Raw genomic sequence first — 12,151 nt, forward strand, 5'->3', positions numbered from 1 at the left:
TATCCCGAGTCCATTCCCCGTAATAATACATTTAAAATATTTGCTACCCTTCGTCCCCTTCCTCCCTTGCCTCTATAATCCCAAAGTAACTTATCTTAGTGTCGACTCTGTCCATCTCTTCATCCCGCATACATTCCTCGCTAGACTCGGAAGATCCAAGCTAAAAACCCGATCACTCCAACCCTTGACCGCTCACCACCTACACTCAAGGTGCTCTTGGTCATCGACTCAACTGGTCCCCTCCAACCCGAAGCTGGAATAAAGCACTTCCCATAACAGAAGCACCCAGAGCGAATTCCGTCAACAGAGCCCCAGACCCAGCGTATCGATCATCCACCAGTGCTCTCACATCTCTCACTGACATCATCATGACCAACCCGATTGCATCTGCCGGTAGCAGTCTAGCCTTCGCAGCTGCCATCATATTCATCTTCGTCGGAATCGCAAACTTCACACTCGACCAGGTAAGTTCTCGACCCTCTCCCCTCTCCCACCCCACAAACCTCACGAGGAGTCGGCTTCGGCCCTCCGTGACGATCGTCTCCACGCGAGTGCGTGTTGACCCAATCGGTACTTCCTCCCCTCACTCTTAGGTCGTCCCCCGCCACATCAGATTCGTCGAGCTCACAACCGAAGGCCTAGGCGCAGTCCTCTCGAACTCCGGCGCACAAGCCCGTGCCGTTTATGGAGACCCAAATGCGCCCGACAACACGCGCAGAGTTGGGGATGGTTTGCGACTGTTCTACACTTGGGGCCTATGGAGTATGTCCAGAAGATAGTTTTCTTTCGAATCCATGTTTTGGATTGTAGGTTTTGGGGGCTGACTGGCCCGCTTGGTTTCCTTTCCAGATCGGTGCGCCGGTTATACTGGCCGCTCGGACCCACAGTACTGCACGGAGAGCCGATGGGCTTACAAGTTCGAGCCGACGGCGGCGCTGTTGGAAGACGTGCCGAACGGCCTGAGGGCCCGTGCGACGAGTCTACTCAGTGATCAGTACAACACTGACCGCTACTTCGGGGTCTGGAGCCGGATCGGCTTCTACTTCATCTTCATCGGCGCCTGTCTCGTCGGACTCATCCTGCTCTTCTCGCTCATCCACGCCCGCGGCCCCGGCAGACTAGGCTCTCTTAACCTCTCCATCGTCAGCCTCCTCGCCTTCATCAGTAACCTCATCGGCACCGTCATCTGGACCGCCATCGCTGGCATCCTTAAACACCAGCTCAACCGTGATACTCTCGGCATGAGCGCCTCTTACGGCAATGCGATCTGGCTACTTTGGGCTATCGATGGTCTCTTGCTCTTTGCCAGCTTCGGCTATCTAGGCGTCAGTCTCTCTGATTATCGTCTCATTTTCTCTTGATCGTAACTAACTCAAGCCTTTCTCTTTTTATTACAACTGCTAGGGCTGCATCAGAGGCAGGAAATCACAAGTCGTCTAAGCGTCCTGATTCGCTCCCCTGTTTCCTGCTCTGAAACCCAATCAAAACAAACACGCGAAAAAAGGAATCCAAGGACTATTTCTCCATTTCCGACACCATTCCTCTGAAATTCATTACCGCCGACACCATCCTATTAATCATCTTCATCAAAATCAAGAGGGACTGCAAAGAAAATGTCTCTCTTCTTTTGTTTTTATTTTGTCCATGCATTCGACCACCCACCCCACCAAAAAGGTCTTATTCAATTTTTGCTCTCCTCCACTGTTTTGCCAAATATATCGTCATTCTAAATCATCGGACTCGAAACACGTGGGAATGGAAATCAAGTTTAATTAGCATGTCTCCAAACATCCTTAGTTGTATCATCTGTGGTTTTCCTCCATTGTTCTTTCTCGCTTTGTTTTATTACATATTTGCTTATCCACTCCCGATGAAGATACATTATATCTGCCCGTTTTTTATTTGACCGCTATACTCTCGGAATAAATAGCTTCGGTCAGGAGTGCCCAATCTGCATTTTCTATGTTTAAATTTTTATTCATTTCTGATCAATAAATATGTATGCCAAACATGGCTTTCAGTCAAAGGAGGTTGGGGTGATCGAATCAGTCATGAGTTAGTGATTATCTTCGCCTGGAGTGGAAACAGCCCTGCCATGGATTGAAACTCCTTGTAGTCACATCAGTTGTGAAGTTTGAGCGGCCTTGATATTGATAAACTTCTTTGCCTCATGATCCAGACTCAGTTTCCACAAAGCTCTTGCAAGATAAAATCAATGATCTACTCATTATTGGACTTGGCCGCTTTTGTGGAAGCTATGCATGACAGCAATTACTCCTTCCTTTTTTGTAGACAAATATTATCTTTCTTTGGACAGATGATTTCGCAACAGAGAGCCCACCTGAGCTACTGGACTACTAGCTTTTTTTGAGTGTTGCCCTTCTTGTCTACCATGAATAAAAACAAACCATACAAGAGTGTCTGTAAACTTTATCTATGTAGTCTTCTCGTTATACAAGTTTTTATAGAAGTGAAGCAGCAAAGTTTAAATTATTCACTGTCCTGTTCATTAACAAACTATTCAATATTTTTAGCTACAGAGCAAGAAATTCAAGTAAAAATTAAGAATTCATATTGGACCAAGGTTGTTAAAAAGTTTACATCAAACAGATATTCACATGTTTGCACAAGTATGATTATTTGAAGGAAGCAAGTCATTTTTTCTAAGGACAAGCAAGGAAAGTAATTAACGGTTTTCTTGAGTTGGAGAATCAAAGCATTGAAGGATTTCGGTGTGGACAACTGTATACAAACAGTCCAGCTATGTATCAAAAAGTATGCATGCCCCACTACAGAAATTGACCACTCAGACGGCCTGGTCTGACATAGCTCTTAGACAAGCAGTGTATGTAAGTTCTGCACTCTTGTGGGTCCTGGTTGCAGAACTTGTTGGCCAAACTCTGCCCAACAACTGCTCAGACGGACTTGTACAAGCACTTCATATCTGCTGTACCCCTGGAATCCGGATTTGGATTTTCTTTCTTGCTTCGTGGTGGGGCTTGAAGCTGTCCTTTTGGTTCAGCGGCCCTTTGTAGCATCCATCAATATCTGATCGGCTTTTTTTTTGACGAAACAAAATTAGAGAGAAAAAAACACGACTTCAGCTCAATGCATTGGATGAAATTGAAACTTTTGGAAAGCTCATCGGATGAATTTAGAAAACAAGGAGATGAAGAATAAATTCTGACCATCTACTACTTTTTTTCGTGTCTGCTTTATCTTATCAAGTGTCTGTGCGAACTGTTTTGGATCTTTTTCATCTCGAAATGTGCGCTGGTCAATATCTTTCCTGTGTTTTGGAGAGTATCAGGCAAAAATCTTCAGGAAAACGTCCAGCTTGGATCAGAAATAACGGAGTGAAGATTTTGAGATGTCTTACAGGTACGTGGCTTGATCTGCAGTGACTTTGGTTATTGTATCCTTGACTTGAGGGAAGCCTGCGCCAATTTTCTCTCTAGCTCCCGAAGCCCGATTTTGCTATTATGGATTCAGCCAATTCACACCACAACAAACCAACAAATAAAAAAAATCAATAAAAAGGCCTTTCAAGAAATTTCCAAACAATTCTTCCAACTGCTCACTACTCGAATAATCGTATCGATTCTGCGATTGATAATGCTTGTATCGAATTTCTGTTTTCCGGCAACCATTTCGTCGAGATCTTTGAATTGAAGGTCGATTTTTGTAGTTAGTTTGCCCAAAATAGTAGCAGTAAATACCGCCTTCCCTTTTAGGTCGCCCCCGGACTTGCTTCTTCCTTTTCTCTTGACAAGAAGTCCCCTGATGTGATGTGGGTGTTTGTCGGTCTCGCCCAATTGTCTGGAAAAGTGTTTTTTTTTTGTCTCATTCAGTATGAGAGTCCGAAACCAACAGAAGGGAGTCGATTGACTCACCGTCTTTCAACCTGTTTCTCTTCAAGAGTCACTGATGAATCACCATGGTAGGGGGCTGCACATACATAGCCCATTAGGGTGAGGAAAGCAAGAACTGCCAAGATGGCGTGTCGCGTCATAAACAATTTGAACATGAAGTCGCACGGATAAAAAGATTTAAGTATTTATGTACAACGGAGGTGTATGATTTTTTTTTTCGTCAAGCGGATTAGAAACAGGGTGACGTTGGACTTTCTGATGTATCCCAGAATCGGAAAAGAACATCAGGGCGGTTGATAAGATAGGCGCTCCTCCACTGCAAATAAAAAACACAACATCAACCGAGTCAGAGTGGCAGGTCAACCGAGTCTTTCAGATTCGGCCACATAGCTACCCACGACACGATCGAGTGTATAGATTGTACGCTAAGATCATGGTCATTCAACCCCATCATGGGGAGTCCGACTCCGAGGGAGATTGGAATTCATGGTGATGAATGCCGATGGGCGCAGCGGCATAGCCACCGTAGAATAGCAATAAGTTTTCAAAAATAATAATGTGGAGCCGAAGATAGGGACCGAGTACGACTGCGTCACAATCGTCCAGCAACCCAGAAATCTGTCTTGGGAACCAAGGAGAGAATACTTCAACCCGTGCCGTATTGATGGTGAAGTTCAAGCCCTAGAAAGGGGTCGGTGGGGCGCGTCAGGCCCGGCGGGGGCCTCTTAGAGAACCCCTTTCGAATTTGAACGGAAGTGCCTGTCTCACCACTCAACAAGCATAACACGGAGCGAATTAGGACGGGCGGGCAGAGAAGAGACACCACCAATCGACAGCCGACCCAGAAAACTCCGACATCTCCAGGTCCACATCATGGCTTCTCAGTACATCCCTCGGGCCTTGAACAGGCTGAACCATCAAGCATCTCCTCTCAGCCGCCTCTCCGTCTCTCCGCGACTCCATCGAACCCCTCTCCTTCAGCAACATATCCAGGGATCATTGCCATCAGTGGTTAGGTTCAGCTCGGGCGAACCACATTACAGTTCAGCATCATTCCTCTATCAACACGCTCCTCTTCGATAGACGAAAGAAAGAAGGAGACCGGCTGAATTCAATACACTGTTTGCCACCCGTTTTCTCTTAGATCAACCCTCGGGCTGGCTGTTCGGCGAAAAGCCATTGAAACCAGGCCAGAAAAGAGTCCGAGAAGACTGGGAATTGATCTGGTATATCGGCTTTTGGGGCACCACTTTCGTCGGAATAATCATGCAGATCTACAAGCCTGATCGATCGTTGAGTTTTCCACCCTCCATCTACCCCTCCATTCGGCTCGTATTACTTACCAAACTCTACTGTTTTTTTTTGTGTTTGACGCCAACTACGACGCCCATTTCCTTCTATAGTATCACCACTTGGGCCAGACACGAAGCTGAACAAAAGATGGAAAAGCCGACTTATGAGAAATCTTGATTGTTTTCTTTCCTTTCTTCTGTTTTCAGATTGACCAAGAAAAAGCATATTATAGTATATGTACTGTACCCTTCTTTCCTTGTGAAAATTCAAGACATACTGGAGTTTAAAACCGCGCCACGTGTTCCAGTTCAGCCTTCTCCGCCAAAATCGGTCTCCCTAGATCACAGCTCTTGACATATTCACCACGCCTAGTAGGCATTCTGCTTGCCATCAAGGTTCCGTGTGTGCCATTTGAACAGATTGCTGTGACAACTTGAGGATTGTGCCTAGTCCAAAGACGGCTTGTGCTGCCAAATTATTTGCTGTTACATACAACAAAAGCCTTGTAAAAGCTGTTTTTTTTTTGCTTCCCTGTGTTGCATTGAGAGGGAGAATGATGCAAATCATCTTTCTGGGAATGGGTTGGAAGAAGCTCTGTCTCTGTGAAATTTTCTTGTCTTTCACATGCTGATCTTGGGTGCACTCAGGGTCTGCAACAAACAAGTTCTAAAGACTGTCATATCTAGACTTCAATGTTGTGATTTCAGAAGATAAAGGCTCCGTTTGGCTGTCCACAAAAATGTGGGAGCGTAATAAAAAACTTTGCAGATTATTTTCGGGGGGACAGGGGATATTACGCTATCCCCTGTCCCTGTTTGGCAGCCCACCGAGCGTCATAAAGTTGAAGACAGGAGTTCACGCTCCATTATTCCCCCCGCCATTTGGAATATTTCACCCTGACCCCAAAACTTGCGGTCATAATCGCTCCCTTCGGCCTCGAATCCGTGCGACTCAATGGCACCCCGACGCAAGAGACCTCCATCCTCGAACCCTCCCCCCAATCGACCGAGGCTTCAATCCCGCCTCCGCTTCCTGACCCAAACGAATCGAGGCTACAATCACCATCAAGATGAACAGCTTGATGACTTTCTGCTGGTGTTCGTGTTGGAAGCGAGGCGAGAGGCAGCTGTTGTCGAGGGTTGCGGAGCCCGGTGGGGGCATCGTGGCATCGGATTTGAGGAGGAGAGAAGCGCAGGCCGGACTTGTTTTTGAGTGGCGCACCAAACAGACAGGACTGCTGTCGCTATATGACGGTGGCCGTCCCAAACGGCCCTCTATAATTGTGTAAGCCCAGTAATAATACAAATAAGGTTTAATAAAGCTTATTCGGATTATTACGTTGCGGTTTATTACCACATATGACGCTGGGCCCTGCCAAACGGGGCCAAAAAAAACCCCGCTATTTCATTATATGACCACAGCAACAATATACATAGTCCAAGGAAAAAAAAGTGTTGAGACTGCAAGTAAAAATAATAATTTGCTGGACTGTTGACAGGAAGTGACTATTCCAATCTAGGGTAAATATCATCTCTTCTTTGATTGAGTATCGGCATAGATTTCCTCAGGTGCTCTAAAGATGACAGATCAATATCAGCCAACGCAAAACTAGTGCTCCATTGAGGATTATCTTCAATTGAAGGGGGAGGTAGAGAAGGGACGAGGTCGGGTACTTGAGCAAGCACTGTGCCCCACGGATCGATAACCATTGCATGGCCCCACGATTGTCGCAGCGGCTTATCGATGTGCGTTCCTACCTGTGCTGCTGCAATCACATAACACTTTTTTCATGTACACGTAAAACTTAGTTTTCTTGCCATAATCTGTCCCGTCTCTCGGATTGAGGCTGATTAGTTGAACTGTTTCTTACTTGTGTTTCGATCGCACGTGCTCGCAATAGAGTTTCCCAATGTGAACCACCTGTTCTCATAGTGAATGCGGACTTGCAAAAAATCGACCCCCCGGTACGCTCATGAGCTTCACCATTCGATGGAAAGTTCCAAGACTATCGTGCAAATCCTTACCGGGAAAATCAGGATGTTTGCACCTCTTCGACGATGGATTAATGCTACTTCAGGGAACCTACAAATATACATTTTGTAGAATATATCAATACTCAAGTCGACTGGAGAATTGACTTTTGAAGTTTGAGAGGGTTTTTGGCTTGCTGACCTTATATCATAGCATATTAGTTGTCCCACTTGTTTTGTGGGAGATTGAGGTTGTATGAGTGAAAGAAGTTGCTCAGATTTTCTTCTTGATTGAAACAGCGCGACATGAGTCGTTATTAGTAGTGAAGTTTCTTACCATGTCCTATTGGGGTTGGAACAGGCTCCTCGATGGTCTTCCCAGGTATAATGTACTTGGACTCGTTTGCTGATGTACTATTCCCGAGGTCCTGAATAATCATGTTTAATAAAGTTTCAAAAATAGAGGGAAATTACAATACCCGCGAGTGGAATATGTGAACTAACGATGTCGAAAAGATGAAGTTTTCGGTAGGCTTGCTGAAGGATCCCATCGTTTGAGATAATTAAGCTCGTATTATGACACCTGTTTGGATCGTCTGTACTCTAAGTCGAAGAGGATCAAATTTGGGCTGAGTTGGGACCAGTACGATTTTTCTTCGTAATCTGATGCGGCTTGTAATGCGTTCACCTTTTCATGGACGCCGACGGAAACCCAACAGTTGTTTTGCTGAGCGGAGGCTTGGATGCCTTGGACAAATTGACTGTCTTTCAGAGGTTGAGCCAAGGAAGGTGATTGAGAGGCCGGTGCAATATAGTCGGATGCTTCGGGGAGGAAGACGATCTGTATAGGGTACAAATTCGAAACCCATTCACGTAGCCAAAATGTTGCGTTCTTTAAGATGCCACGACAGAAAAACAAGAAGAAGACAGCCCACTTTAGCCCCCGCTTTAGCAGACCTGCTGATGATCGACTGGCATCTGATCAGGTTTTCTACCACGTTCCCTCGACTGTTCCGAATTAAAAGTGTGCAATGGAGATTCGGATCGATGGGAAGATATATCCAGAGATTTAAATAAATAAATATGTATCGAAGTTCTCAAATCGGCCTGGGTTTTTGTTATTTACCTGCAGAGTTGGCCAACAGCGCACAAAACCATACTGGGGATCTCGTCTCGTCTGAATCTGATGCCTTCACTGACACTCACTCGAGGATGGCATGGTTCCAATGGGTGCTGCATCCAATTATTCCACCGTCATCTCCCGGATCTCTCTCGGATATGGGCGGAGTCCATTGATCCGTATTCAATCTACGCAACCCAATCCGACCGCACTCGAGCTCGAAAATCGGATATGATGCCACTGGTCACTGGTCACCCAATACATAATTTTTGGTTCAGGCACATGGTTGGCTTGGCACTAAAAATGTTTATGCTGTTTATGTGGATGGCGGCAAAGCGTGGGTTGTTGTGCTGCAAATATTTACATAATTCACGTCGATCAGCATCGATCTAATTTCTACAAGCTCTCGTTTGCTCGCCGATCTTCCCCACCTCACTCACTCCCACTCGGCAGTCCGACAGTCGCACTCGCCACCCCTTGCTGGCAGGTCTATCCCCTCAGATAAAGTCTCATTCTCGCCATCAAAGAAACCGACCAAGTGTACATAAATTACATAAACATTCACTTTTGCTATCCAAAGATGATGTCCGGCAGCACTGCAGCTCAAGATGAGAGAATCAGCTACAGCGCATTCTATCCCAAGACCTTCCTGTTCTCACTCTTCGTCGCAGCCTACAGCCACCGCCGTCGGTCGCTCCAACTCTCGGGGGCAGTGACTGCCAACCTGATCGGCTACCTTACCCTCGCGAATCCCAACCCGATTTTCGGCGGCGCACTGCTCTCCTTCTTCACTTTGGGAACAATCGCGACGAAATATAAACAAAAGATTAAAGCGGGTCTGGTCGATGAATCCGAGCAAGACTGTGTGCCATCCGATCAGCACCATCACCATATCAGCAAGAACGATAAGACGAACAAGCTGCAGACTGGCGGTCCATCACCCACACCAACCGGCCATCCTCGTCCCGCTGGTAGGGACTGGAAACAAGTACTCTGCAATGCCTGGTTTGGTACCCTTTGTGCACTCTCCTATGCTTTCTTCGACCCTCTTTCTAGGCATGAGCTACTACTAGGAAGCTCTTATGACAATCCGTTCGAGATTGGCCCACTCCGAAAGGCACTAGTCTCTGCTTCTCTTGCATACTGGGCTGGCTGTGCAGGCGACACGGTCAGCAATAAAGATTTAATCCTCTGGAGTGTGTGAAACTGGGTCATTGATTGTCTGACTCTTTTAAATACTTCAACGATCGGCGAACCATAACCGCGACATGCTCGGTTACAATTTATCCAGTTTGCAAGCGAAGTAAGTTTGATTTGACACTTTCTATGTATCCCCAAGTTATCCATCAAGTCTTTCTCCCACATCTTAGACTTCAAGTTCGGGAAGTGCACCAAAACCCACTTCATTTTAATGTTTCTGGCAGAGTGGTAGTAGTATTTACACAGGTCCTGGACCCTGGTGGCCGGCTCCTATCTCTAGCCTTCAGCAGAGAGACTTCTTTGTTACAATAAAAGACTTATAGGTCTCAATAGTTTGAAACCCTTGAATTATGTTCTTACCCGGTAACGATTACTTTACAGCTCGGGATTCTGTCCCGATCCAAACCGAGGCTGATCACGAATCTCAAAGAGGTGGGCCAGACAGCTTTCATCCATGCCTTCTAGTCAGTCCTTGTCTACCTGACCACCTGTCCGCAAGGACGGTGAGAAGGTTTTCCTTTTATGAGCACCTTCTTGACCATATCTATTTTCATATTTCAGGTACCAGCCGGGACTAACGGAGCGGTGAGCATTCTGGGCCTAGTGTTTTCAGCCCTGGGGGGTCTCTTGGTGGGGGGAGTCAGTTCGTTCGTCGGCGAACAACACCAGTCGAGACGATCGATGATCGTGAGCTGCGGCATCTTTGGCTTGTTTTGCTCGATGGTAAAGCTGGCTCGGTTGACTTCTCTTCTAGATCGACCCCCGAGCTGATCTCAATTTTAAACCAATCCTTTCTCCTCTGCCTTCAACCAAACTCGTTCTCAGGTCGACTCGGTCTTGGGCGCCACCTTGCAACAGACCGTCTATTCCAAGAACGAGAGGAGAGTGGTTGCAAAGTCCAAAGTTGAACTAGGCGGTAGTCGGGAAATCGTGGTGATCTGTGGAATCGATTTACTTACCAACAATCAAGTCAGTAATTTTCTCCTGCAGCCCACTTGGCGTCATCACTTTGCGTAAGGGTCTCATCCACCATCATTTTTTTGGTTAGGTCAACTTGATATCTTCAACCGCTACTGGGCTTTTAGCTGGTTTACTATCTTACTATTCTATTATCCCTTGAGCCAACCCTTCACATACCCATGAGCTCAAGACACCAGTACCCAGAATCGAGACCGAGCGCCGATCATTTGCCTCATCACATTACACTCGTCGATACTGCTTACAAACAACAACTATCTGGGTCATCCCAAAAAACAATCGTCAAGCAATTACTGACTATCAACACGACGATCAGAAGGAATTGGGCGTCTCAAGTGATGGTGTTTGTGGCGAAACTTGTTGATAGATAAATCCAAAAGATCATGTAGCATATCAAATAGGAAACAACACCCTGATATCTAGTATAGTGTATCAAGCGCGTCTGGTTACATGCCCCAGTCACTCTCGGCCGAGCGCCGCCGAGGGTTTGGTGCCCAGGATGCCACAGCACCCCTCTGGATGACTGGTTGGTGCCATTCATTGAGAGGATTCATCCCTCTCAATGATGGGTGCAGACCGGTGTAGGACTCCAGGGATGGATGGGTAATCAAATTTCCTTTGAGGGGGAAATGAATTGTATGATAGGTTGAAAGGCTATGACAATTTACGGTATGGAGCTCCTACAGTGTCAGACCGTAGGCAGCACTGTGAGGGGATGGTGCTGGGAAGCTGCCCTTGTGGCGGTCCATTGAATCAAGCAGAAATCAGCAATCAAATCTGGATAGCGGAGTGGTGGGGAATCTGTTGAGAAAAGCAAGGGGGATGGATACCCTTGGTGGTTGTGTTTAAGAGGAGAAAGAATCAAGAGTGCGGAGTCAAGTCCGCAACAAAGAGTGGAGCGGGATAAACAAGGTTTGAGGATCAGGGAATGCGTGCGGAGTAAGTGGAGTCAGCCAGAAATGGGATCAGGATTGCAGAATAAGGCTCAGAAAAACTCCGGAGAGGGATCAAGAATGCTCAGAAAATGATGGTCTTCCCCTTGGATCAGGATGGAATTGCATAGGGGACTCGTCCAAGCTCAGTGGAGCCTGAACTTATAGTCTAAGATGAGCGGTGTGCGCCTTACCCTTGTGTCCAATGCACGTCCGCCGCTATGACAACAACAACAACAACAATACACTAGACGCTCCGCAACAACAACTAAAGAGATCAACAACAACCGCTAAAGAGATCAACAACAAGAAAAGGAACAAAAGGTGGGAAAGGATAGTAGAGAAAGGAAAGCCATTGGACAGGAGAGAATGAGAGTAAAGCAAAACAGAGAAGGAAAGAGAAAGAAAAGAATGTAGGCTGTAGCTCCAAAATCCAACTAAATAACCAAGAGTCTTGTAATCAATATTTAAGAAAATGTGGCAGATTCCAAGATAGCTCTTAATTTTATATAGTAATCTCTATCAGAGCTAGATATCTAATTCAATGCAGTTTTGGACCTGTTACAACTATGGATAACGTGGTTGTTTGGAAAAGTTTTTGTACTGTTGTTGATGTTTAATTTTCACTACTACTTCTACTACTTCTACTACTTCTACTACTTCTACTACTACTACTATTAACATGCTAATAAGGAGAATGGTTTGTTGGTTGGTTTTTAGTTTTACTACTGCACTAGAAATTTAACATAATAAACTCTATGCTACTCAAAATTACTACTTCTAAAC

At 45.9% G+C, this 12,151-nt stretch overlaps 6 protein-coding genes across 6 annotated transcripts; 4 read left to right on the top strand and 2 right to left on the bottom strand.

Moving 5' to 3' along the window:
- Window positions 1-368: 368 nt before the first annotated feature.
- PtA15_12A386 (uncharacterized protein) lies at window positions 369-1,440 on the top strand (the record flags this gene model as incomplete). The annotated part of the gene is made up of 4 exons (XM_053161989.1): window positions 369-464; window positions 594-762; window positions 850-1,325; window positions 1,405-1,440. The coding sequence occupies 4 exons, from the start codon at window positions 369-371 to the stop codon at window positions 1,438-1,440; spliced, it is 777 nt and encodes a 258-aa protein (XP_053025952.1).
- Window positions 1,441-3,018: 1,578 nt separating this feature from the next.
- Window positions 3,019-3,967, bottom strand: PtA15_12A387 (uncharacterized protein; the record flags this gene model as incomplete). Its single annotated transcript, XM_053161990.1, has 5 exons — window positions 3,019-3,056; window positions 3,189-3,289; window positions 3,380-3,477; window positions 3,582-3,819; window positions 3,894-3,967. 5 exons carry the CDS (start codon window positions 3,965-3,967, stop codon window positions 3,019-3,021), a joined length of 549 nt encoding a protein of 182 aa, XP_053025953.1.
- Window positions 3,968-4,745: 778 nt separating this feature from the next.
- PtA15_12A388 (uncharacterized protein) lies at window positions 4,746-5,342 on the top strand (the record flags this gene model as incomplete). Its single annotated transcript, XM_053161991.1, has 3 exons — window positions 4,746-4,914; window positions 5,017-5,164; window positions 5,276-5,342. 3 exons carry the CDS (start codon window positions 4,746-4,748, stop codon window positions 5,340-5,342), a joined length of 384 nt encoding a protein of 127 aa, XP_053025954.1.
- Window positions 5,343-6,670: 1,328 nt separating this feature from the next.
- On the bottom strand, window positions 6,671-8,293 carry PtA15_12A389 (uncharacterized protein; the record flags this gene model as incomplete). Its single annotated transcript, XM_053161992.1, has 9 exons — window positions 6,671-6,946; window positions 7,036-7,107; window positions 7,190-7,247; window positions 7,338-7,365; window positions 7,473-7,563; window positions 7,640-7,738; window positions 7,824-7,976; window positions 8,071-8,143; window positions 8,262-8,293. The coding sequence occupies 9 exons, from the start codon at window positions 8,291-8,293 to the stop codon at window positions 6,671-6,673; spliced, it is 882 nt and encodes a 293-aa protein (XP_053025955.1).
- A 542-nt stretch (window positions 8,294-8,835) lies between these two features.
- PtA15_12A390 (uncharacterized protein) lies at window positions 8,836-9,459 on the top strand (the record flags this gene model as incomplete). Its single annotated transcript, XM_053161994.1, has 1 exon — window positions 8,836-9,459. The coding sequence occupies one exon, from the start codon at window positions 8,836-8,838 to the stop codon at window positions 9,457-9,459; it is 624 nt and encodes a 207-aa protein (XP_053025956.1).
- A 346-nt stretch (window positions 9,460-9,805) lies between these two features.
- PtA15_12A391 (uncharacterized protein) lies at window positions 9,806-10,575 on the top strand (the record flags this gene model as incomplete). The annotated part of the gene is made up of 4 exons (XM_053161995.1): window positions 9,806-9,919; window positions 10,017-10,178; window positions 10,281-10,424; window positions 10,504-10,575. 4 exons carry the CDS (start codon window positions 9,806-9,808, stop codon window positions 10,573-10,575), a joined length of 492 nt encoding a protein of 163 aa, XP_053025957.1.
- Between the last annotated feature and the right edge of the window lie 1,576 nt (window positions 10,576-12,151).

The sequence above is a fragment of the Puccinia triticina genome, chromosome 12A (genome assembly GCF_026914185.1).
Source record: "Puccinia triticina chromosome 12A, complete sequence".
NCBI classification, from domain to species: Eukaryota; Fungi; Basidiomycota; class Pucciniomycetes; order Pucciniales; family Pucciniaceae; genus Puccinia; species Puccinia triticina.